The sequence below is a fragment of the Triturus cristatus genome, chromosome 7 (genome assembly GCF_964204655.1).
Source record: "Triturus cristatus chromosome 7, aTriCri1.1, whole genome shotgun sequence".
NCBI classification, from domain to species: Eukaryota; Metazoa; Chordata; class Amphibia; order Caudata; family Salamandridae; genus Triturus; species Triturus cristatus.
Genome location: NC_140590.1, coordinates 578,425,895 through 578,453,165, shown reverse-complemented (window position 1 = coordinate 578,453,165; position 27,271 = coordinate 578,425,895). Strand labels below are relative to the sequence as shown.

General features: G+C 48.1%; 1 protein-coding gene across 9 annotated transcripts in view; it reads right to left on the bottom strand.

Moving 5' to 3' along the window:
• Positions 1–27,271, bottom strand: part of CACNA1G (calcium voltage-gated channel subunit alpha1 G) — an 807,943-nt gene that overhangs the window by 757,452 nt on the left and 23,220 nt on the right. For all 9 annotated transcript variants that reach the window (XM_085617142.1, XM_085617143.1, XM_085617140.1 and 6 more), the window contains exon 2: positions 22,265–22,398. In XM_085617142.1, coding sequence (XP_085473268.1) covers positions 22,265–22,398 — 134 coding nt within the window. The remainder of the gene's footprint in view (positions 1–22,264; positions 22,399–27,271) is intronic.

The following is a 27,271-nucleotide window of genomic DNA, read 5'->3' as shown; positions in this document are numbered from 1 at the left end:
GCCGCAGCGGTGAGCGATTCCTTTTGGGGACCCCGGCGGAGGTCGCTAAAATTAAGGGGGTGACCTGCAGCTCGGGGGCAATCAAATCGCACAGCGAATTTCCTGGGTCTGTGGCGGTGTTAACATTTTATTCCGACCAGGGAAAATGACAGTCAACTAAATCTAGATTATTCCAGGGCTCCGGGCAACAGCAGGGATGTAGAGGATAAGGTCGGAGATGATACTCTCTTCCCCGGTTCTCTTCAGGGGCCCTGACTAGGCGGGGGCACAAAAGGTTGACGTGATCCCAGGGTCAGAGGCTGAAGGCAGGGCTAGGTCATGAGGTAGGGGGTAGTGTCAACTGAAGGGGGGGGGGAAAGCAGGCCTAAGAACAGTCAGTTCCCCCCTCCAGCGCACCTACCTCCCAACTCAGGTGCCTTGCTCCTGACTACCTCACTTCACACAAAATGGCCGTCGCACCTCACCTCTATATATAGCCTGGGCCTTGACTGTCTAGAGTGGCCCATAAGGTTCTGGAACCCCTCATGCCAGCCTATGGCCCAGGCTCTGAGGTGACAGTTTAGTCCACCATTTTGTGCAGGAGCTCTCTCTCTCCCTCCATTTTAGGGAAGCACCTTGCGCCACACTATCAATTAGTTCCAAAACAACAGGTTTATACCCAATTAACCCTCAATATACCTGGGTATGGGACGTAATTATATACAGAAATGCAATGGTATAAAGGAATTAATACACACTTTATTTTTAAAAAGAGCACGTTTAATTACTCTCTCTCTAGTTTGTCAATCTAACTGAAGTATATCAAAACATTTTTAGCAATCTACATAAATAATGACATCTAATCAGGAGGAAAATAACATGACATATATACAAATATTTGTACTAAGATTAAAGGGGAAAACCTAACACACAACACCTTGTACACATACGCTAACCCCACAAATACATTCCACTAGTGTCCTCCCACTGATTCAGGACGGACCACTAGGAGGTAGTCCAAGCAGTATACTGGAAATCTATCCGTCAATGTAGACCTTCTCAGAATACTGTCGCGCTGTATCCAATCATAACTTCATATCTGCGACTCCTCCTTCAAAAAATGTGTCTACGCAATTGTGTTTCGGCCTTACTCTTTCCTTGGCCTCCTCAGGACAGGGTTAATACATGACTGTGCCCACAACTTCCGTATATGATCCTCCTGCCACACGAATAAAAGAATTGGCCCAATTCAAATTGCCTCGGTGCAATAATCCGGGCACCTTACTGGCCCGATAAACGGGCTTGTCCTTTTAGACACACCCCTGTGTCAGGAAAGCTCTCCTTACTACCCCGTCTGACTGAACTCCTAATGGTCCGTCCTGAATCAGTGGGAGAACACTAGTGGAATGTATTTGTGGGTTTAGCGTATGTGTACAAGGTGTTGTGTGTTAGGTTTTCCCCTTTAATCTTAGTTATATTGACAAACTAGAGAGAGAGTATTTAAACGTGCTCTTTTCAAAAATAAAGTGTGTATTAATTCCTTTATACCATTGCATTTCTGTATATACACTATCAATTAGTAGTAATGGGGCGCCCAGAGCCTCTAAGTCATCACCAAAAAAACTAGTGGACAGAAAAATTAGAGGGTAAAGGAAGAAAAATGAGGAGGGGACAGCCAAAGGGCTGGCAGGTCTAACACGCGTCCCCCCCAGCTGAAAGTGGGGAGAGCTACCCAAACCCTTGGGAGTTCTCTTCACTAAGGCGGAAATACCTGGAGAGACCGTCAGCATTGGCATGGTCCACTCCTGGTCGATGTTCCACCCTAAAGTCCATTCCCTGTAGGGAGATGGACCACCTCAACAACTTAGGATTCTCGCCCCTCATTTGCATCAGCCACCTGAGGGGCCGGTGGTCGGTCTGAACCAGGAAGTGCGAGCCAAACAGGTATGGCCGCAACTTCTTCAGAGCCCACACCACCGCAAAAGCCTCCCTCTCGATCGCACTCCACCTCTGTTCCCGGGGGAGTAGTCTCCTGGATAGGAAAACCACAGGTTGGTCCAGACCCTCTTCATTGAGCTGCGACAGCACTGCCCCGATGCCATGCTCCGACGCATCCGTTTGGACGATGAACTCTTTGGAGAAGTCAGGGGCCCTGAGGACAGGCGCCGCACACATTGCTTGCTTCAAGGTGTCAAAGGCTCGTTGACACACCTCGGTCCGGATTACCCATCGAGGGTTCTTCTTTGATGTAAGCTCAGTCAAGGGAGCCACGATAGTACCATACCCCTTGACGAAGCGTCGGTATTAACCGGTGAGGCCCAGAAAGGCTCGGACCTCCGTCTGAGTCTTGGGGGGTTCCCAGGCCATGATGGTTTCAATCTTGGCCTGGAGGGGTTGCACCTTGCCCCGACTCACCAAGTGACCGAGGTACACTACCGACCCCTGCCCGATCTGGCACTTACTGGCCTTGATCGTCAGACCCGCCTGCTGCAGGGCCTGAAGGACAGCTTGAAGGTGACACAAATGGTCCTCCCAGCTGCTGCTGAAGACGGCGATGTCATCCAGGTAAGCAGCTGAGAAAGCCTAAATCCCGGATAGGACCTGGTTCACCAGCCGCTGAAAAGTGGCAGGGGCGTTCTTGAGCCCAAAGGGCATCACGCAGAACTGGTAGTTACCCTCAGGTGTGGAGAAGGCTGACCTTTCCTTTACTCCATCTGTCAGGGAGATCTGCCAGTACTCGGATGTAAGGTCAAAGGTACTCAGATATTGGGCAGCTCCCAACCGGTCAATGAGCTCATCCGCCCTCGGGATAGGATGAGCATAGGTCTTCGTCACAGAGTTCAGTCCCCTGTAGTCCACACAGAACCTGAGTTCTGGGGTGGTGCCCGGTGGGGCAGCTTTAGGTACCAGTACCACCGGACTGGACCAGGGACTGCTTGAAGGTTCAATTACTCCCAGCTCCAGCATCTTAGTGACTTCACCATGGATGCTAGCCTGGATGACATCGCCGTCTTCAGCAGCAGCTGGGAGGACCATTTGTGTCACCTTCAAGCACACGAATGTCAATGCAATTTCATAGAGCTTGAAAACAGGTTATTGAACATAGCGCATACACTCCACATAAGTCCACTGTGGCACATAATTAGACACCACATAATTACACTCTACTCAATGCAACATAAATACACTCCACAAAATACCACTCAGTGCGACATAGTTACATGCCATATAATTACACTCTACTCAATGCAACATAAATACACCACACATACCACTCAGTACCACATAATTACACGCCACATAATTACTCTCTACTCAATGCAACATAAATATACTCCACATAATACCACTCAGGGTCAGATAATTACACGTCACATAATTGGACTCTACTCAATGCAACATAAATACACTCCACATAAATGCACTCTATAACAAAAAAAAGGACTAGGGGAAATAAGACGATTTGTGTGCCTGTCATGGTGTATTAGGTTCAGTTTCGCAATATATGCCTCACTCTTGTTTCATGTCTCGTAAAACGATGTGGTTACACCTCACTGACGACCCTTGCAGAGAGCAAGGCACATTTGTACTAGCCAGTGATAGGCCCATACTATATGTGCACCTTCCCAGTTCACCTCCCCAGCATCAAGACTTGGACATGCATCTCTGAGCCATTGACATCAAGATGGCGCACAGCCACGTGCAGCGGAAACAAAAGAAAACTGGGTTCCCTGCGTCATGTGCTCCAAAAGGCACGAACTTCCTTTTTCATCTGCCTATTTTTTTTTGATTCAGGGACAAACCTTTCCTTCAGAACGGTAATCGGTATCGTTTAGATTTAATTACACTTTACCTCCTCAGTCAGCCAAAAGTTATTCTTTAGGAAAATTGGTTCCAATTCCCCTTGTCAGCAAAACCTGTGAGCGGCAGCCTGTTCCTTTGTTAGCGGGCATGTCTTAGAGCTCCCTCCACGATAATATTAGAAAAGACGAATGTCACTTTCGCTGCAGATTGAAGCTTTGTCTCTTTGATGAGAGGCCCTCAGTCTCCTTTATTCAACCCAGACCGACAATCACAGCCAGCGCCAAGAGACTGTTCGTTCGTGCAGGGCGCTAGGCTTTAGACACGGGCACAATCCCTTTCAGTGCCAGAGGAGAATGAGGCGTGATGCTTCAGAAAAGTAAAAACAAGTGACTGCAACTGTAGGGTAGGTGGATGTTCATTCCACCCACATTTATCACAATCTGTGGCTGAATGAGCTGGTTGGTTTAAGGCAAGGTTTGGATTGAACAGCCCAGCTTCACACTGCTCTTAGATCGTGGCCAATGCCTTCTGGCCAGCTGGAGTGCGACTCCCATGACAACAGGTTGACATACACGTCCCAGCAGAGACACCGACGGCGGATTCAGATTGCCAGATTCAGGCCGTGTGCTCCAAGAAGCACGCACTGACTGCACCGAAATAACCACTGCCGCTATAAAGAGCTGACACCCAAAACAACCTCTGCTGAGAAGCCATCATTTGAATGAGCATGCAGTGCATCTAGTACTTTATCTGCTGGAGGATGGCCTTCAAAGCAAGCAGAAGTCTATTTCAGTGGGGATCTGGGTGACGCCACCTGGGCCATGCCAGGGCCCTATTTGATCTCTGGCTCACTAGTCCGCGCTTCACACGCATCACATTTACCATCACTAAAGGTTCTTCAGTTCTGTGGCAGGTCAACCAATAACTCTTGCAGCCCAATTACAAACCCTCTAGGAATAGTAGGGCTATAGCATGGGGGATGGTGAGAGGTAGCTTTTCTGGAGCATAATATCCTAAATCCTTATCTGTAGCAGTGTTGTAAGCTCTTGGGCTTCAGAGGCTTGAGAGGAATATCACCACAGATGGCTTGCTGCTATATATAAAAAGCCACTTTATTTAGGAGCAAGCTGGGGGCACAACATGACATCCCTCGTCTTCTTGCCGCATAAACTAGCAAGGACCTCACAATGCACCAACAAACCTCAACTAACCCATCTCCCCACCCAAAAACAGTTCCCACCACCCAAATGACCATATTGCTCTTTTACTTCAACTTGACAACTTCAGTTGTGTGTCTTGCATTCTATAGCCCCCTTTAGTCTTTGTAGGTATCAGACTTATTGGGTAAATGATGAGATCGTCCATCAGTGGGGCTATAAAAGGACCGCCAACCTACCCTTTTCCACTTCTTTAGTCAGTTTGTACTGTATGACTCATTCTCTGCCTTGACATTTTTTAAGGTTGTCTGCCCACCTCCCCATCCTGTATCAGGGGTTTGAAAAAGCCTTCTCCAAATATCCAGCTGCCCCTCTGTCTGGGCATAACCTCAACCTTTGTTGCAGACCCTTCACTTTACCTAGCGTAACTGACTATTCCGCGCCCACCCACTGCCATTCCTCCTACCTCTGCCCTTTCTATGGCCTCCCTAACCCATGCTGAAGTGCAATATTGGGTGTCTGCCATTACGTTTTAGACATTCATATCTGAACTTGCACGGTCGGATATTGATAACAGGCTTCCATACTATGTTTCCAGCATTCCTTCCTATGAGCCCACCTCCCTAAGGTGGCAGGGCCTGGAAAATGCTGTATGGAAAGTGGCAATCCGATTGCTGTGTGCAGCATTGTCAATGGTCTGGTTGAGGTCATAAATTGCAACCGTAACTCATAGTCTAATTCTCCCCATGCCTTGTGGTGGTTCATGCTCCACTGTGACTGAAACTCCTCATTGGGTCTCAACCAGGCCAGCAGCACAAAGCTTAAACTGGCACACCTGATCACATCCATGTATTTACATAGTCCTATGCTGGCCTCCAGCGTCTCCTAATGACACATCATAATAGCATAGATAGTGACCGCTGCCATCTACATTTCCATGTTAGTGGATACTTATGGGTGTTTTGCAAATGTCCTTTTTTCTTCTTTTGACTCTTCTTTGCTCCTTGTCTCCCAGCGTGAAACAGCTTAAAGATGACTGCATAGTCATTCCCCCATATATTGTCTTTTGTGCTCATCAGCAATTGGCCACATAGTGCATCCTTCACTCCCATGTATGGTACCTTCTTCCTGTGTTTACCTCTTCTACCTTCCCCTTGTCCTTCTTATCCATATCTGCTGTGTCCTGTCCCGTACCTGAACCAGTGTCAACTCGTTCTCTACATCCATTCCGGTCCCTTGGACCTGATTTTCCTTGTCTCTTCTCCCCCTTCATCCGCTTTTCCAGTCTCCCCTACTTCTTTTTGCCCATCCCTTCTTTGCAGTCATCCTCCTTCTGTTCCAGATAATGTTCCCATGATTCAAACAACGCCTTCTGAAAACTGGACTATCCCTTATTCCTTCCTGGACCATCTCTCAGTTCTTCCCCTCCTTCGCCCTCTCTCTTTTGCCACTGCTTTGCTGCTGCCTGGGTCCTTTCCCCTTCCCACCATTCATCCTCATACTCAGTCTCCAATCGCTTCACATCTACTTGTACTGACATCGCTCTGCTTGGTCGTTTTCCACCACTCATCTGTACGCCTTCTGCACTGCTCACTGGCAATTGGCGCTTAGCCCTAGGTATTCCCCTGTCATGTCTCTGCAAGCTGACATTGCTCTCCTTGCCCTTGACATGCCCTCTTGTGTATGGATCACCTTTCCTCTTCCACCTTCTCTCTTTCACCCAACCTCTCCTATCCTGTTCTTCTCTTTCTGACACTGAATTATATTTCTCCCTCACTCCTTCTTCCCACCTCGTGTCAATCGACGGGACCTTACTTTCCTCCTCTGACTCCACTTCTATCACTCCTACCTTGTGCCATGCCACACAACCCACCTCCTTGCCTTGCTGTTGCCGCACTCTGCAGCTACCCATGTCCTCGGTCTCCTTGTTTCCTTCATTATGCACCACTACCACTACGGAACTTATCGCAGTCCTGTCCTCAATCCCCCTTGTCCTCCCCCTCACCACCTTTGTCATGCATATCAATCAGAGTTCTGCATCTGCATGTCTAATGCTGGGGCGTGGTGAGCCCTGCCCTCCTGCGCTGTCTCTAACTACTGCCAACTAGGCACTTGTGACGGTTATCTTCGCTCCTCATGTGAGGGTTGCTCTGGGGGCCAGGGGTCTGCAGTCATCCTGTGCTGCCTTCCGGGCCAAAAACAATTTCCTCTCTCATTCCTGTGCAGGCTGGTGCCCCATCAGCCTTCCCAACCTCATCCCTTCCCCATTTGTGAGCCCTTTCTCACCCACCTGCATGAGGGCTCAATGATCACAACTCTGGCAGGCCACACCATTGCCCCTCCTGGGCGTCATGTTCCATATGCCAGTACCACTTGTGTCAACGCGCAGAGGCAGCCCTCCTAAGCGTACGGTCTGGCTCTGAGGCTCCTGAGCGCTGGCCCCCGGCATCGTGCTCGCCACTCTCTCATGATCACAAGAGCGTCCTGGATGTCCGTTTTAGAAGGCACTCTGGACACATCCATCCTCTCCGCGTCTCACAGAGCAATCGCTCTGGCGCTGCCAAGATGCGGTGATGAAATTGCAATGGCTGCCTCTCTGCAACTCACCTCCTCCTCCTAAATCCCCTCAGGCAGAGAAGGTCCTACTCTTCCCCTGCCCCAGACCTGCTTCCAGCTGCCCTTCAGTAAGCCTGCTGGCTATCAGCACCACCAACTATGACACATGAGTACAAGAAATGGTAATTTTCCAGAAGAGTTCTCCATAAAATCTTCAGTTGTGTTCATTTATGCATGTAGAGATCCTGCATGGTGCTAACTCGCGGTAGCAGCAGAAGAACGCAGGCAGAGAGCACCGGGATTCGATCAAGACCTATATTAATGTCACTGAAACGCTTTACTAAAACGAAGAAGAAGAAATGTTGGGTTGAAACCCAGCAAGCCTTCAGTATCCCAGCACACTAATGGTTTACACGGCAGGGAAGTGGGGCTTGCCCTAGAAGAGCTAAAGGACCTTGCAGGGATTAGCATCACACCTTAAGAAGTGCCAACACCTTCATCTTGGGCGACCTCAACTGCCCCGTGGGATCCCTGTGCCAGGCTCTTCTAGATGTCACCCGCAAAGTTTGTAGGTAGGGCTTGCTACAACCTCCCCGCCACTGGGAGCCGGCACCACCGTCTCACTCAGAGCCGCAGCAATGGTTAAAACTGGCTTAAAATTATGGGATTTCTATCCTCTAGAGAGCAGTGAGCAGCTGAACTCAGAAGGGTATGCAGTCTGTTCATGAAAGCATTGCTCATGAAGAGCCGCAATAGTCTAGTGCAGCACATGTACAAATGCCTACCACAGAACAGAAGCCTTGTGTTGACATCACTCTCAATAACCACTTAAGCTGGTGCCTCTGTTGACAAAGTTTAAGAGGATCCAGAAAATGCCCAAACATCTCATCCCAGGCACATTAAAACTGTAAATTGCACTCCGTGGGACTTGTTGCTAAACATATTTACAATGAGTCTGAATACTTGTGAAAATTAACATCCCACAAAGCAATAGAAACATATTCGTTGTAACATATTGTTTCAGGGTACCCCAACCTTGAATGTATTCAGTGTACTTTGACTGGTGTAGGGAAAGTTCAACTTGTTCTATTTCTATAACAAAATGCATCTGAAATTCAGTGCATTGTTCCATTCAAGGTTCAGGGTGCGTTTAGTAGTAATTCTAAACAGTACTTTCACATTTAAATGTGGTTACTTTTACGTCAGCGTCGATACAGCGAGTTTTAGCTTTGCTTCTAACCTCCTGCTACTGTTTCAGGTTTTTTTTCTCTGTAGAAATTTCCAGACTTCAGTTCAATGCTTGCTTGCATCTCAGCTTTCTTTGAATTAGGTTATTGCAGTGTTCTTGTTCCCCCTTTTAAAGGAATCTGTGCATTTCCATACCATTCAGTATCTCAGGATTTTTCTACAGTTTTCACTTCCAGAATACTCTACCTTGTAGACATAGCAGATTTTGCTGGAATGTTACATCGGAGAAAAATGGAAAATATTTCCACTGTTTTAGGTGGTCAACGAGTCAATAGAAACTTTTGTTGACAAACATTTTTTTATTTTTGTTTCCTATCTGGAAATATGTATCTCTACACCTAAGAGCTGTTTAGCTATCTGGCCATGGTCTGAGCATACTATAAATGCACGCGGTCTCTCACTTGTAAATATAATGTGTAATGTATGTCTGGTGTTATAGTAACATGAACTGGGCAAAGGACTAGTTGAGAACAGTTACACAGAGCTTTAGTGAAGAGTAATATTTTAGCTTTGAGTCCATTGTGTTCCCCATTTGCGTCACTTTGCAAATCGTGATGGTAGTATGAGTATAATATCTAATAAGACCTCCCATAAGCACACTTTGGTCCTCCAGGTTGGTAACTTAGCTGAAGGGAGGTGTGTTTGTGTAGACAACTTTGCACCCTTAGAAACTCACGCGATATGGACCCTCTTTACTTTGTAACAGTCTTGACTCACCAAGCAATTCGCAGTCCTTCTTGGTTCAACTGATCTTCTATACAAATTGTATAATTCCTCTTTACATACTGATCGTTGTTAAAGCGAGCCATGCTGTGCCTCACCTCTGTCCCTGTTCCCTAAGAAAGAATTCCTTTCTCTTTTGTATCCACTCAATCCTACTTTCTAACCTCTATGAAAGGGACCAGACCCGACACCGTTAATTCTCCTGCTTAGACACAAAATTGGTTTCTTCATTCAATAGACTGAGGTCCACTTTATAGAAAGCAGGGTAGGGTGGGATGCAGACTGGGAAGACCAGGATTGAGGGCAATGAAGATGATTGAGACAACGTGCTCACCCTCTTACCGCTTCCGGAGATTATTGAATGCGGACATACCCAACCAGTCACCAGGCTTGGCCGTAGAGAAGAGAAAACCAGAGCACAAAAGAACATTTATCATCTGTGTCTTTATTAATCAAAATAGAAACATTACAGAAAACAACCAGAGCCACTATCAGAACACCCGTGGACCACTAGCACCTGATTCCCACACATAAAAATCCCAACCTGGGTATGGTTACTTAACATGAAAGAGGTGTATAAACTGAGTGCAGACCGTTAGAAAATGGCCACATGTGGACAAGAATCCACACTGCAACAAGGCTCAGAATTGGCTAGTGCTGGTGAGGCCTGTTCGCTCAGTGACACTCCACAGGGGATCAGTGACCAAGACAAACATGGTCTTCCAAAAGTGGAAAGTGGCCCAGAGATGGCTTGGGATTAGCTTGGGCCAGGAAAACATGGGTATAGGCCAGTGCCTAATTTGAGCTGGTAATTTCTGGTGCTTGCACCAGCACTTAACTCTCAGCACCTGCTCTGATGACAGTTTACCACAGGATAGTGCCGTTGTCTAATTTTTAGATGAGAATAGCAATGGTTGTTTAATCATTAAAATTATTATTACCAGCCACAGACACCATTCTTATACCTTTAGGTGGCTGAAATATCCTGAATTTATACGAAGGAAAGTAACCTGCCAACAACTATATGATAAAACAAGGCCCAGAGTAGGGTCCAAAAGAATAAATGCTCAAGACCACAAAGGCAGACCAGGACAAAAGGCAACTCAGAAACAATGTGTCACAAAATTCATTAAATCATTTTTTATTTTTTTGTTATTTAAAATTGATTTGCTTGAAAAGATACATGAATATACACACACACAGGTTTTTTTTACTTTAGACGTGTTGATAAATTACACCCGACAAGGTTATATCAGTACAGGTTACTTTCCTTCGTATAGATTCTCTGTTAGTCCCCCTGTTGTACCTGCCTTATCCCATTTCAGGGGTCCCCCTTCTTCTTAGATGAAATATCCTGAATTGTCACACTTGTAGGAGTATGGCGGTTAGTAGTTGTATTGGTACTGTCGTTGTCAGTGCAGGCAAGGACAATGGGTGGTGCAAGATGCAGCGTCCTCCTGAGAAGGGCTTTGGCATTTACCTTTTTACAAATTAAGTACTGGTATAGGGACTGAAGATCGTTCTTTTGAACTCCAACAAGGCGTGCCTTCCAAACAATATTTGCCCTAGGAAGTAGCACTTCAGACGAAGACTCTTGTAATTAGCTTTCTCAGCCATAATTCTGTACCACAAACTGATTTGCTGTGGCGGCTGTACCTACCTCTGCATCAGCACTAGTGTGGTCAAGCATAAATCATTTAAATTGAAAGCTTATAAGTCTTGCAGCACTAATTGGGTTGTACACGTTTTATACATGCCAGCTGGCAGCACAAGATTTAGGCCTGCTTAGGATAGTGTCAGCACCACCTCTGCTTACCCGTCGACTGGGCTAGGGGCAAGCGATCCATTTGGAAGTTTCAGCTCACTTAAGGCTTTGCATTCTACATATACATTTGATAACTGAAAATACATCCAACTGTTTCCGCTTCTTAAAGGTGGATTCGACAGTAGTAGGAAGAGGAGAAGTTTGTGCAAAGTGTGATGTGGAAAGAACACCTGATGATGGAAACAAAATATCCTTGTGAAGGTGACCCAAAATCAACTACAGGACACTTAGAAATGTATCTGCTCTGGACATTAAAACTTAGTAAGCCCCCTTCTCTGTGGAAATAAATTAAGAGTGTAAATGTGATGCAGGAGATGAAGAAGACTAAACATAGCCACACCAAAGGGCAACTGGTGAAGAAATAGGCTGACTATTAGCTACAACAATGTATAGTGTTAATTCCACCTCATAAGTTGTGCAATGTCTACTCTTAAGCGCAGGCTCAAAAGAAAATGAGTAAGAGGATATGGAAGCTTACCTTCTCATGGCCCTCCATTTATACCTCTGCTTCCCTACCCATTTATGACCCATGTTACCCAATTAACTGCCAGCTAAAGTACCAGAACTGTCCTGATCTCACCCAACGTCTTAAAAAACTGTCCATTCTTTCTCCTTTTTCTGGCAAAGTACCAGTCTGTGTGTGGAAAGAGAACCCCCTAAAGGCAGTAAAATGACGTCAAGGGGAATATGAAGTAGTTGTCTACTCCAGCACCATGAAGATCATATGAATGTAATCATCCCTGCTCCAGTTCTGGGCATCTGCCATTCCTTGCACTGCAGTAACAGAGAGTAGGCTTAGAGTAAGCCTCAGCCTTTGACCGCTGTACGTACAGAAACGTGTTGGTTCTCAGAGTAAGACTGAACTAATAGACAAGAAGAAGGTGAGAGGAATTTAGCACATTACTGAGTCAGGGAATTTCCGAGACACTACTGCAGCTCCTGGCAATATGGGAATCCTACCGGAGCAGAGAGCCTCTGGCACTATTAGAACTTACAGAAGTTTTCTAAGCCCTGGTTAGGAAAAGCCAGCATAAAGCAAATACAGAGCAATCCTTAGTCCTACTGTAATCGCTGTAACAAGATCTTCAAGTCTCTGAACAAGAAGTCTCTTACTTCAATGAAGTCCAGCCTTGGCCAAGACCTAAATAGGGCAGGTCTTACTTGGGTGAGGGTGGCCTTGCCTTTCATCATGCCAGATTGTTTCTGCAAGACTAATCCGCTCCTATGTGCAAACAGGGGTCCTGAATAGCGAGACGAGTCAGACACCAGTAATGAAGCCAGTTTCATCAGGGAAAAACTGGGTCACAAGTACCCAGAAAAAAACTTTAGAATATGGGATCACTGAAGCAGACTGCATACAATCAGGCACCTAGAAAAGGAGAGTCTACAAGAAAATGGAGCCAGAGCATGGAAGAATCCAGCTGGAGAGACCATTTCCAAGAGTGAGGCAACAGAGATGAGCATGGTAGGGCGGTGTAGTTAAGATGCGCAGGATTCATCAGTGTTGTTTGCATTTAAATTATCCCTCCAATGATTGACTTCAAATGCCTTTTAGGGATTCATTCTACTGATTCAGTGGAACTACAGTATGATGCAAATGGAGTATACCAGCAAAGAAATGGATGAAACCCCCATGGAGTGCAGCAACGATCATTTGTGTGTAGGTGCGTTACTGGAGACTAGCAAGGGAAGCACTCTCGAGTAGGATCAAGTCAGGTGGGTCAAGGATTGGGATAAGTAGAAGGAATGCACCAGAGATGAACCAGGAAGGCAGGGGATGGAAGTGCTGTGGTGTACAGAAGCAGGATTGAAAGTAGAGGGCAGGGTGCAGGAGAGCAAGACACCCTGGGGCAGATTGAGGCACACCCTTGGGTGCCAAGGTGTAAGTATAATTCCCAAGGGTACAGGATGTAATAGGACCTCTTCCACCAATACTACAGAAGGAATCTATCTGGTAGAGTATTCAGAGGTGTCTTTCGACATGGTTTGGGCATTGAGGTTCAGAAAATGGAAGCACAATATTAAGTACCGACAAAAGATCCAAAAAGAGGGACAAGAAGCTTATCAGTTATGTTGACTGTTAAATGTGCAATTGAACAAACTGCATATGAAAGAATTCTTGCCAAATCACAGTTACTGCACTAGATCCAACACCTTTTCTTCTATCAGAAAATTAATAGGACCAGATGGTTTTCTGGCGACGCGGCATTGAAAATTGCAGGACTATAAATATCAAATCCATGCAAGGTTCTTTCCTATACTTTGTTTATCAGTTGCTGTACATGGTCAGTGGCCCTACCAACAATGCACACTGATGACTTCTCTACAGGCTGTCCTTGCTCCTTGCAAAGTATACGTCACAGCCAAAGCAGTCCCCTTGTGTGCACCCTACAGACATGGATTTAAGGTAGAGTCGGCACTTGGCTCATTGTCGACAGAACACCATATTTCTTAGCGCCCTATTATAAATCTACATTTCTTCATTCAATAGCATATAATACTATAAATTTATGAGCTTGAGCACTAAAAATAACAATGTTATTTTATTAACACATACGCTCATTTGAGAACGTTTATAGGGTGGACGGAGATGCAGTTATTAACCACAACACCAGCCACGCTCAACATGGACCCATTTATATTTGCTGAGATCATGTTATTGTTCAACATTTGAATTAGGGTTGTTAGATCTTTAACGAACAACTTCCATTTCATGAAGGCATACATGGTATGTTATGTTAATTTAATTTGTATCGCGCACATATACTCAAGAGTGTCCTGGCGCGGAGCAGAGAGGGGCAACTACCAGAGAATTATGCAAAGAGATATGTTTTCAGGTTCCTCTTGAAGATCAGCTGGTCCTAAATGTTCCGGAGGGCGAAAGGGAGAGCATTCGAGGCAACAGCACCTTTCCGAGCTAGAGAGCTGCCTCCAAGCCTCTGACATTTAAAGCGGGGGACCTGGGCGAGGCGCTGGGACAAGGAACGCAGATATCGCCCTGGAGTGTAGAAGGCGAAGCGTTTTTTTTTTTTTTTGAAACCGTTTATTACAGGTCTTAAAAGTATACAAGTATGGGCCCACAACCTTCCGGCCGGCCACTAGCAATGGTAGGAACATACGACATACATTTATGGAACACGTGGTGTTACAGGAGGAGCAGTTCTCAGTAGGTAACAATGTCAAAAGCCACATCATCCAGGCCCCATTATGCGGTTTCATTTTAAATTAAGAACAACAAAAATTAAAACCACACCCACAAGGCAACCCACAATCAAAAAATAGCAGCACGTGCTCCCCAAGAGGGGGGATCCCAACTATACACAGAAGTGTGAGGAGGGGGAAGAGAACAAAGCGAGGACTGGGGGAACCCAATGCCCGGCAGCGGGGGAATGAGTCGGCTAAGGGGATGGGGCTGGCGAGGCATCAGGCAGCAGCGGTGGTGCGCAGATACCCCCTCGGTAGGCGTTCCAGGGGCCCCATACTTTCACCCATGTCCCAGGCTTACCCCTCGCCACATACACCACCTTTTCGCGAAACATGCACCAGTCCATGTGTTCTTTCCAGGCCGAGACCGTCGGGGGCCTCTGGGATCCCCACAGTTGAGCAATATCACGCTTGGCTATCATATATCCCAGAGCCACCCACCACGTCTGCGGCGCCGAGTAATCAATCGGTTCCCACACATTCAACAGGCATCTCCTCGCTTCAGGCAACAGCGCCACATGCGTAACCAGTCGCAGCACCTCATGTACACCACGCCAGAACCCCTCTACCTCCGGGCACTCCCACAAAATATGCATAAAGGTCCCCAAAGCACCACACCCACGCTTACACATCCCATCTCCAGCATAGCCCATACGCAGAAGCTTTGGCCCCGTCATGTAGACCCGGTGGAGTATCTTGAGCTGGACGAAGCGAAGGCGAGCCGGTATGGCCACCTCCTTCGGGGAGGCCACCGCGGAGGTCCAGTCCTCGTCGTCCAACTCCAGCCCGTCGGCAACCCAAGCCGCACGAAGGGCAGTCAACAGGCCCGAGCGGTCGTTTATGAGCTTTTTGTATATAAGTGAGATCGTGCTGTCCGGGACGTGCCCATCCAGCATTCTATCCTCCAGGGGGGAATATTCCGGGATGGAGGCAACGTCCGAGAAGACGGAGCCCAGCGCATGACGGACCTGCAAATACCGAAAGTATTCACTGCCCTGCAACTGAAATTCCGTCTGCAGCATATCGAACGTTTTAAATCCTCCCCTCGTCCAAAGATCCCCCACTTTACTGATACCTATTATGTCCCACTTCTCGAAGCCCTTAGAGGTCCACAGGGAACCTAGCCGCTCAGACGCGTATATTGGTGATGCCCGGGTCAAACGGTCCTTCCACCCCATAGCTGCATTGGCCGCGTGCCAGACTTGCACCATGACACGCGTGGGGCCCGTCAGACGAGCGTCGGGCGCGCTAGAGTAGAGCGCTCGATTGTAATCGCCACCTGGCAGGAGCATCTTGTCCATTTCAAATGCCGGGTTTAAGGCGGGCCCGTAGAGGCCATGGTTAATGGCAGCGAGCTGGGAGGCCCAATAGTACCGTTTAATATCCGGGAGGGCAATCCCCCCGTCAAACCATGAGAGCGTCAGCTTAGCCAGAGCAATGCGCGGCCTCCCATCCCAGAACAGGCGGCGTTGCAGACTCTCCACCTCACGGAAGTAGCGCGCCGGGACTAAGTCCATAGTGTTCTGCAAAGCGTACAGAAAACGCGGCAGAGACATCATCTTGAACAATGCCGCCCGGCCGAGCGGCGAAAGCGGCAGGCGCCGCCAGCGTGCGACATCTACCCGCAGACGCTGGAGGGGGGGAAGCAGATTCCGTTCATACCGGGCCTCCGGGTCCAGAGTAATGAAGACACCCAGGTACCGAAATCCCTGCGGGGCGATCTGGATCGGACAGCCCCGCGGGAGAATAGGAGCCTCCCCAGAGAGAACATACACACACGATTTAGCCCAGTTGATGACGAGACCGGAGTTACGACCAAACTAGTGTAAAACATCAACTAGCACTATAAGTGATTTACGTGGGGAGGCTAGGTACAGAAGGATGTCATCAGCGTATAGGGATACGCGGTCCTCATACTCGGGGGTCCAACGGAGACCACGGATGGAAGGCTCCCACCACAGCCACTCCGCCAGGGGCTCCAAGGCAAGCGCAAAAAGAAGCGGCGACAAGGGACAGCCCTGTCGCGTGCCCCGGCCCAGCTCAAACGGGGCCGATACTCTTCCGTTCACGACCACCTGCGCCAATGGGCCCGCATACAACAATTTGACCCAACTGATGAATCCTGGGCCAAATCCGAACTTCGCAAGCATCGCCCAGATGTATGGCCACTCAAGCGTGTCAAACGCCATGGTGGCGTCTAAGGACGCCAAAATGGCCGGTTCCCGTATAAATGGGACGCGCGCAAGCACCCCATGCAAACGCCGCAGATTAAGGGCTGTATTGCGATGGGGAATAAAGCCAGACTGGTCCTGATGAACCAGATCTCCCACCACACCGACCAGCCGATTGGCGAGTACCTTAGCGAGAATTTTGGGCTCCGCATTCAGTAGTGAGATAGGCCGATAAGAAGTAACCCGATCCCGAGGTCTCCCTTCCTTGTGGATCACCACGATTGTAGCCAGACGCTGGTCAAGCGGGAGGGAGCCCAGCGAGTGGGCCGCGAGGAACATTGCGCGGAGGTGAGGCGCCAATGTATCCGGTCGCAGCTTATACAGCTCGATAGGGATACCGTTCGGGCCCATGGCCTTGCCAGAAGCGACCGAGCGTATGGCGAGGGCGATTTCGTCGGAGGTGGGAGCGGCGTCCAGCGACACCCTGTCCTCCCCGGACAGGGAAGGCAGCGCGATATCCCTGAGCAGGGCACGGGAATCCTCTTCCGAGCAAGAAGAGACCGGGGAATACACCTCGCGGAAATACTCCGCGAAACAGGAGACAATTTCTTCTGGCTCAGTTACACACACACCATTCGTTTTCTCAATCAGCGGGACCACACGATTCGCTCTCTCCTTTTTATCCAACCACGCTATCAGTTTACCAGCCTTATCACCCACATCATACAGTCGCCCCTGTTGCTCTCTACTAAGGCCCCTGGCCGCCTCCGTAACGAGGGCCCTATAAGCCGCCTGTTTGAGCTGGAGGACATGTAGTGCAGCATCCGTCACCCCATCTTCTAGATTACCCTCCAGCTCAGCTATTTCAGCCTCCACCCGGGTCACCTCCTCCCGCTCGCGCCTCCAGGCGTGGGAAATAAGGGATAGGGCCTCCCCTCTAAGTACTGTTTTGAAGGCCTCCCACAGGGAGGCGAAGCGTTTTTGCAGGTAGATGAGGACATGCCCATGAAGAGCGCGATGGGCCATGACCAAATATTTAAATTTGACCTGGTCGGCTACAGGAAGCCAGTGCAGAGAACACAGGTGGGGTCTCAAGCTAGTCCTAGCGAGAATTTCAAGGAGGAGTCTGGCTGCCCCATTTTGGACCAGCTGGAGTTTTTTTAACAGATAGCCCAGGATACCCACATAAAGGGCATTGGCGTAGTCCAGCCAAGACAGAATAAGGGCGCAAATGACAGTCTCTTTCGCCACCCTAGGCAGGAGAGGGAGAAACTTCCTCAAAGATTTCAAAAGGCCGAAGCAGGTCCCAGCAAGTTTCTTAACCTGTGTAGCGAAGGAAAGATTCTCCTTAAACCACACCCCCAAGTTCTTGGCGGGCTTCCCTGTAGAAGTGGGAAGAGGGAACTCAGGGGGGCCAAAGAGTTTTTCTAAAATTGGAGGGAAACTTTCCAAATAGGAGAATATCCAATTTATCTTCGTTGCACTTAAGTTGTGCGGCAGCTAGCCAATGAAAAATGGAGGACAGACAGTGTTGAGCAAAGGAAACAAAGTCCACATTCTTATCCCAAGTGAAAAGAAGCTGGGTGTCATCCATATAGGCCATGACCTTAGCCCCAAGTTCCTCTGCCAGGTACACCAAAGGTGCGACATAAATGTTAAAAAGGAGGGGGCTAAGGGAAGACCCCTGTGGGACTCCTGTGGTCACTGCCTGGGAAGAAGAAGAGGATGGAGGAAGCCATATATGCTGAGCCCGTCCTTCCAAGAAGGATCTTAGCCAGCCCCAAACAGCACCCGACACCCTGATCTCGGTTAGACGCGAGAGGAGGAGGGAGTGGGGGACAGTGTCAAACGCGGCTGACAGGTCAAGCAGAATTAATACTGCTTTCCCGCCGGCATCCAGACACTCCCTAATTGCCTCCGAAACCTCCACTAGGGCAGACTCGCTACTGTGGGAGACTCTGATCCCTGGCTGGGCTGGATGCAGCAGGCCCTCTCTCTCAACAAACTCCGTGAGTTGCCTGTTCATCACCTTCTCGCACACCTTGGCCAAGCCGGGTAGAAGGGAGATGGGGCGGTAGTTCACTGTGCTAAGTGGGTTGAGCGACGCCTTTTTTTAAAAGAGGCAAAATCTTGTCCTGCTTCCAGGCCTCTGGAACGCAGGCAGCCTGAAGAGACAAATTGATGATACCATTCACCTCATTATTAATGGTCTCAGCAAATGCTGCCAACATTCTGGCCAAACAGGGGTCCGATGGAGAGACAGACCCGTAAGAATTTTAAGGGACTCAGAAAGGTTCACAGGCTTAAAGGCATGCAGAGAATTGTCGGGATCAGCAGGTGGTGACAACACAACTGCCCAATGCCCTCGTCGCAGGAGGAGAAGGCCGCCTGAATAGAAAGGATTTTATCCCTGAAGAAATTGGAGAGGCTCTCGCACCAAGTGTCTGTGGATGGAGACTCCCTAGATAGAGCGACAGGAGACGTAAAACTCTGTACAATAGAAAAGAATTATTTGGCGTTGCTTTTAGCAGATTCAATGCGAGTTGCATAGAATTGCCTTTTGGCCTGAGTTATCGCCCCATAGTAGATTCTTTGTTTAAGACGGTGCTTTTGCTTGGCCGTAGGGCAATATTTGCTGCGACGCCAAGCACGCTTGAGGATCTTGCATTCATGTTTAATTGCTTAGAGATATGGAGTAAACCAGGTTTTAGATGGAGAATCCCTAGACAGCCTTGGACATGGTGACGAGGCAAGCAAATCCACTGCACTGGAGAACCAGTTAGTAAAATCAACAAGCCAGCCCTCGAGATCCCCCGAGAGGGTGGGCCTGGAAGCTTCCAAGGCCTGACTGAGCACAAGAGGATTAATTTTGCCAATGGCTGGTTTGCCATACGAACGCGCTGATGTCTTGCTATTGATAACTTCCCTAGAAAAATATGTTAAAAAGTGGTTGAACCATGAGACCGGACGTTGATCTTCCAACCAAATGGGAAAATTGATGTAAATAGGGTCTAGTATATGGCCTGCCTAGTGGGTGGGAAGATTAACCCACTGAGACAGTTGAGCCAGTTGCAGGGTGTCCAGGCAGTCAAGCGAATCCTTGTTATCTGCCTGATCAAAGTGAATATTGAGGTCTCCTAGCACCATGTAATGGGAGAATTACAAGGCTCGAGAAATAACAGCATCACCCCACACTTCCAAAAAGTGGCCCACCGGACCAGTGGGCCTGTAAATCAGGGAGACTCCCAGAGTGAAGTGAGCTGAGAAGCGAATATTAAAATCAAGGGACTCACAGTCAACCCAGGAAGTAACATCGCCCCTGCGAAGGTCCCAATTATTCTTATAAATGATGGCCACTCAGCTCCCTCTCCCCTCTGGGCGATCAGCTCCGGAGAACTTATAGCCCTCGGGCGTAGCAAGGGTAACAATGGGATCAGACGTAGAGTCAAGCCAAGTCTCCGTAATAAACAGAAGGTCTACAGGACGGTCGACAAGGAGCTAAAAGACATCTACATGATGTTTCCTGAGTGAACGAACGTTGAGTCGCACAGCGGAGATGGGTGGGGCACTGCGCGATAAGGTGCTGGGTTGGGCAGGGGAGACTGAACCCACAATGATCTTAAAGCTGCAGCTCGGGCATATGATATTGCTGCAGTCTGCCACATCCCAGTTACCTTGATGGGGGCAGGACAGGCGACAGAGAGCCCATAGCTGATCCCTGGTATAGTACAAACTTCCCTCTGATCCTGGAGTTCGACGGGCAGCATGACTGGCGCTGGCTGCTTCTGGGACGCTGGCGGGCGCAGACGGGCTTGACTTAGGCACGCCTTCGGTGCACCAGCGTCGCGTCCGCACAGCGCACTTTTAAATAAGGTCCGGTCGCCACAAGACCATCCACCTTCTTAGAAATAGCCCCACTAAACCATGCTTGAGGGTCCTTTTCACAGCCAGTATTAAAATCTGAAGCAGCAACAATCTATCAGAATGAGACACCACTCCAGTTCATGCTCTGTATATAAACTTTTCTTCACCCCAAACATTTGCGCAGACCATGGCCGCAAAATGGAATATAGGCACCCCAATATCTCACAAATTTGAGGCATTTTCAAAGCTTTTGGTCCAAATACCACAAGATTGAATGGAATTTCAAGTATACCTTTATTTTTTCAATATATAAATTGTTTACATTTTCTGGGTTATAATAGGTTATTTGTTAGGATGCGCCCATGTGTACAGGGTTTGAAGAATGTTCAAGGTTCGAAGAGTGTTCAAGGTTCTTTGCATCCCAATAATGTCTGTATTTCACTATGCATATGGTGGAAGGTGGGCTATTTTCCTTACTTGCACTTGCATAAGACCCCTTAGCACCCTTGTTATTCCACTGTGCAGCCATATATTGTATTTTTTAACTATCGAATTCTGTTCAACTAAGGTTGTAGTATTTATCCTAAATGCCCAATTCGCCATCCTGACACTTGACAAGGTACCTATTTTTTCATGGGGCATCCTTTCTCACTTATTTATCAGCCACTGCCTATAGCAATCTAAAGAAGAATGTGTTAGAGATCTGTAAAGCTCTGTCTGGAAGGTCCATAGAACAGACGTATCTTAGTGTAAACAGTAATGCATGCAGAGAAACTCTTGGTGCCTTACTATCCGACATGAAAAGCAAAATCAGCATTAGTGTTCAATTGTATTTAACTGACATCATTGAACCATTAAAGATCACTTCTTTCTCAGACCCAAACCTCTTTCTTAGGAGCACTTTCTACATCCAAGTACCAATAATCTCACAGAGCCAAAAATCCACCCAACACTCATTAGATGACACTTCAAGAACTCCCTGCTACTCATCATTTTGGCACACCCTACATGGGGAAGAGAGTAAGAGGGTCATTAGGAAAGTCCGCCCGCCATCCTGTCGTGGAATGGGACTGCCCGCCATTGGTGCGGGAGTCCTGTAGGTGAAATTAGGATGCGCCCGCCTCACACTGGCGGGCGCATCCTGCATTCCTGACATTGCGGCGGGCGGTGCTCTCAGCACCGCCCGCCGCAATGCCAAGAAGGCATGTTGTGCACTTCCATGCACAACATGGCAGGCACCGCGCGATGCCTGCCATGTTGTGCATGCAACTGCAGGGGGGTACCATAGGTACTCCCCATGTGCTCCCCCCACCCCCCAGAATCCCTGGGGGCCCGCTACGGGCCCCCAATGTCAAAAACTGCCTGCCTTTCGGCAGGTCCCCGCCTGCATTGTAATATGGATGGCGATGTCTACCAGACACCGCCACCATATAAAATGTTTTTCCGCCCGGTAGGCAATCGGGCGGATTGCCTACCAGCAGAAAACCGGCGGACAGTCTTCCCATCTGCCGGGGTTCCCCCCCCCATGGTAATGTGGCGGGGGGAATTTGAATGCGGGCGGTGATTTTTAGCGGGCGGATCACCACCGCCATACGAGCGGTGGCGATCCACCCGCTATACTAATGGCCCCCCAAGTGTTTGTTAGTGCGTTGACTGCACACATTCCTGACTACTACAAGTTAGCAAAAGTAATTAGAGTGAATACAGAGTCATGAAAACATTCTGAACCTTACCCAGCGAGGACGATGAAAAAGTCCAGCCGGTTCCATGTGTCTCCCAAGTAACACTGCCTCCCAAAGATGCCAAGTGCGACCATCTTGAATATCATTTCCACAGCGAAAAATGTAAAAATAAAATCATCAAAGCCCTGCAAACAAAAAACGAATGATAAAGTTAAAAGTCATTAGGAGCTAGAGTTACTTGATGTGGGAGGAGAGAGAATTAGCAGCACACACTAAAAAGGGACAGATGGTTTCCTTGCTAAAATTAAAAGCTAGGATTTCTAGCTCCCATTTTCAGTCAAAGAAAACAAGATTTCCTTTTAAGCATAGCCTTGAAGGAAAATGGGAACAGATCAAAGAATGAGAAAGATGCCTTAGGCTCACAATATACCGAATATCTCAAAACAACCACAGTACTAAAGCCAACACACATATCAATTGCACAACGTTTCTGCTTGCAAATACTCAACACGTTTGCTCTATATGGCAGATGACGAGTTAATGATCTCGCTAAACCAAAATATCGACAAAAACATGTATATGAAGAGGGTTTTTGTAGAAAAAAACCAATGCTATGTAACTCAGTAGTTTGCCAGTCAGTCAGTCATAAGCTTTTATTCGATATGCAAGATATCTTGTAAGCACATAAAAAAAATACAAATATACACATAAAAATCAGTTACAAGAAGCCAGTATAAAATTCATAAGAATAAAAAAGGGCATACATTTCCCATAATAAATTATCTAAAAAAGAATTAAACAGCTACTGACAATCTCTTGCAGCGAATAAGCCAGGACCACTTTAAAAATTTCGCAATTCCGCACACAAAGAGGGGGGAAGTGTCCGTAGTTAAAATTCGCAGGGCTTCAAGGTGACTACGTGTGCCCAGATTGCGACAGAGGGGTTTCAACCAGACACGCCTGGGCCTTGCATAGTCCGGGCAAGCAAATAAGACATGTACAATAGTCTCAGCCTTACTAGGGCAACACGCACAGTTGGGGGAAATGCGGGGCTCAGGTGACCAACTCGATACCAATGCACCTAGGGGGAGGCATCCTACTCTAAATTTAAAATAAAGGGCTCGGTCATAGGGGAGAGTTATCAAGTCCAGGTAGGGTTCAAAAGCCACCGTGTCTTTAATTTGTAAAAAGGCGACAGTCGACTTGCAGTGATTAGAGGTTGTGTTTAACCGCTCCGCACACCAGTTCCAATAGAGCGCCTTGACAACGTCTTTTGAAGGGGCTGAACGTGATGACCAGCAGCCTCCTAGACCGACATTCTCCAAAAGCTTTTTGGTATCTCTAAGCCACTTTATTTTTGCCCAACCCCCCGAACTCATAATTTCTCCCAAGGCATCAGCATAAGACTTCAATGCTTCTCCCCTCCAGATTCTTGTCCATAACAACAGCGGACGAAGCTGGGCCTGGTCTTTGATATTTTTGCAGCCCATATCCAATCGGACAGGAACGGATGGAGTACTCAGGGGGACGGAGATAAGGGATTTCAATAACTTACTCTCCGCTGTCTCTAGGTCTTTCGTACAACAGTGGCCCCACAATTCTGCCCCATACAAGGCTGATGACACTACTTTAGCCTTGTAAATATCAACTACTGGGGTGAGAGATCTTCTTGGGGAGGCCCTAAACTCCCTCATAAGGGCACCTCCCACTCTCCTGTGGCTGAGGACCATTTTATCAATATGACTAGCCCAGGACATCTTATCCGTAATCCGGATACCAAGGTAGTCGAATTCGGCTACTTTCTCTAGGGGGATCGAATTTAAGGTCGGAGGGCGGCCCAATTTCTTAGGAGGATTTAGGACAAGGTATTTTGTTTTATCCACATTTATTGTTAATCCTCTTGCTTCACAAAACTCCTGAAATCGTGTTAATAATTTCTGGAGACCTTGAGGGGTCTTCGAGATAAGGAGCGTGTCGTCCGCAAATAACAGGGTGGGGATCCGGACTCCACCGAGACAGGGGGCGTCGGCTGGTTCTTGCTGGAGATGTTTTACCACCCCATTCACATAAAGTGAAAATAGGGTTGGAGCCAAGACGCAGCCCTGCCTTACGCCCCTTGAAACTGGGATTTTCTCAGTAAGTTCACCGTTTTTACCCCAACGGACCTGGGCAAAGGTATGGGCGTGAAGGCTGATAAGTAGTGACAAGATGTAAGGGGGTAGGCCCAACTCGAGAAGTACCCTCCAAAGATCTTCTCGGGGGACTAGGTCAAAGGCAGTCTTCAGGTCTATAAAGGCCAGATAAAGGCTGCCCTTGCCCAGTTCCACCACCTTCCACCCCAATAGTGCCAGCCTAAAAACCTGCTCAATTGTCCCCATTCCAACCCGAAAACCTGCCTGAAAGTCTGAAAGAATTTTATTCTCCTCCACCCAATGGAGAATCCTACCAAGGATAGCTTTACCTGCTATCTTTTGGGTGGAGTCGATCAGGCTAATGGGTCGGTAATTACCTGGAGCTTCCCTGGACCCTTTTTTGTAAATTGGGACCACCACCGCCCCCTTCCAGGATTCAGGTACTGCCCCTCCCATCATGATGTCATTAAGCAGCGCTGCTATGATTCGTGCCCATTCCGCTGGGTATGCCCTCATAAGGTCTCCCGGGAGGCCATCGGGACCCGCAGCCTTGAGTGGAGCTACCCACCCTATAACCCCCTCAAGTTCTAGCGGGGTAAAGAGATCGTAGGCATGCGGTTCGATTATATGCGTAAGAGCCATCCCCGCATTACAATCCCCATCTGGAGGGAGATATAAAGACCCAAAGTGCTTTACCCAACTTTGTGGCGAGATGTTACAGGATCTCATAAGTGCATCGGGGTTTTTCCGTGCACTTATAAGTTTCCAAAAAGCCCTTGGGTCTCTACTTTTGCTGGCCTGGAGAAGGTCATCCCAATATTTATCTTCCCACTCCCTCCTGGCTAATTTAAGGGAGTTATTATAGGCCCTCCTTGCATCCTGTATCTCAAGACGGGACTTGGCTTTAATCGCCTCAACTAACTTAGCCTTTAGAGCCCTACATGTTTGGGAATACCAACCGTCGGGGTTTTTTTTAGAGGGTTTATTACTCAATTTATTGTAGTGAAGAGTAAAGACATTAGTCAAGGCATCTGTCAGGGAGACAAAAAGCCCACTCACTCTGCCCACAACTTCCGAGGATGTTCCAAGGTTTAGAACTGTATGATTTAGGAGAGAATTTATTTCTTCTACCTTCCTCTCCGATAAAACCAGTTTGGTCCATTTGATTCGCCTACCGCAAGTGGAGACTTCCGATACCTCAGGTGGTACTGCTACCTGGTTTATAGGGTCCTTACTTGAGTGACGCCACCACTGAGACATACTTAAAGAAAGCAGGTTGTGGTCGCTTTCAACCGAGGTGACCACCTGCATATCAATAACATAGGGCCAAAGACACACGTCTATTAAAAGATAATCTAACCTAGAGGTATGTCCGGGCCTATTATATGTGTGTGCGCCCCGCCTATCCGAGGGAGTCCTCCCATTAGCAGCCCTTAGATTGAATTCGAGGCTCAGAGAGTATAACTGAAGCGCCACTTCTGACCACCTCTTGATCGGTGGGATTTCCAGAGCCGGAATCCCCCACCTAGTATCCTCCTCCTCTTGGTCGAGGGAAACGTCCGCGCCCAAGGGCTCAAACGTACAATTCATATCACCTGCAACCAATGTACGAGACTTGTATGAGGTGTTGATTAACAAAGTCTCGAGTAAAGATATTACAGGCGACTTTCTCCCGCCCACGGTTCCCCGGGCATAGACATTATAAACGTTTAAAACGACTCTCCCCCTTTGGTCTACTAAGGATATATTTTGGATGTCAGGAGAACCTGTGGGGAAGTCCATGATTCTGCAATCAAGAGATGCCGCCGCCCAGATGAGGAGGCCACCGGCTGGGCGCCCCCTCCCTGAAGATGAGACATGCGCAGGGGAGAAATATGAGGAAAAACCCACCCTGTGGACCGGCACACAACTCCATGTCTCTTGAAAGAGGCACAGAGAGTGCTCGTCAACCTGTGTAGAAAAGTCAGGCAGGGACAGCTTTCCTGCAATCCCCGCGACATTCCAGCTGAAAACCTTAAAGGCAAGGTCCGTCACAGCCGGAGTGCTGCAGGGCACCGGAATGACCCCACCTGTAGAGCTCCTCGGAAAAACGTGAGGACAGCAAGGGTCATGCAAGGAGGGTGTAAAGTCACCTATCCCACTTGTAGGATTACTATTGCTGAGTGATAATATATCCACTGAATCTATTCTCTGCCCAGCATCCAGTCAGATGGGTCCCGCTGGCCACAAATGTTTCTCCCTGGAGTCCCCTGGAGCCCCATTCCTATTCTGGACAAGAACAGGGGTACTTAAGCTTCGACCGGAAGAGTCAATGATAAGCCTGGGGTAGAAGAAGGAAAGGTCTACCACTTTAACCCCCGGGACCCCCATATTAGGAACAGGGGTACAGATCGATGGTACCACTCTTGGATCTTGGAAATTTACAATTATACAGTCCCCCTCCTGTGTTTTTTCCCCGTGACCAACCCAATCCACTCTACGGACACTCAGTATAATGCCATCCACACCTAGCGGGATTGGCTTATTTGCCTTTAGCCAGTGGATACACTTATTCTTAAGTGATTGATGGTTTTCCAACTGGCCGTCCTTTAAAGGAGGCACATTAACCATGACTGCCGCAAAGGGTTGACAGTCAGGTGGAAGGTTTACTGGGGGAGTTTGTCGTACTTGTTTAGTAGGGGCAAGTGAAAGGGTTGAACTAGTGGTAGGATGGGGGACGGACCTAGGGGATTTCTCTAGAGCTAACCTACTAGAGGTGGTACAAGCCCCTTGTTTTTTAGGAATTTCCATTTTGCCATTCACTACCTGTGGCTGCTTCTGCCCGGGAGACTTAGGTTTATTTTTAACGGGCTCTAACTGGGTTTGAGGACCCTTTTGCTGAAGTCCTGCTTTGGGACTTGGAATAGATGTGGAAGCTAGGGAAGAT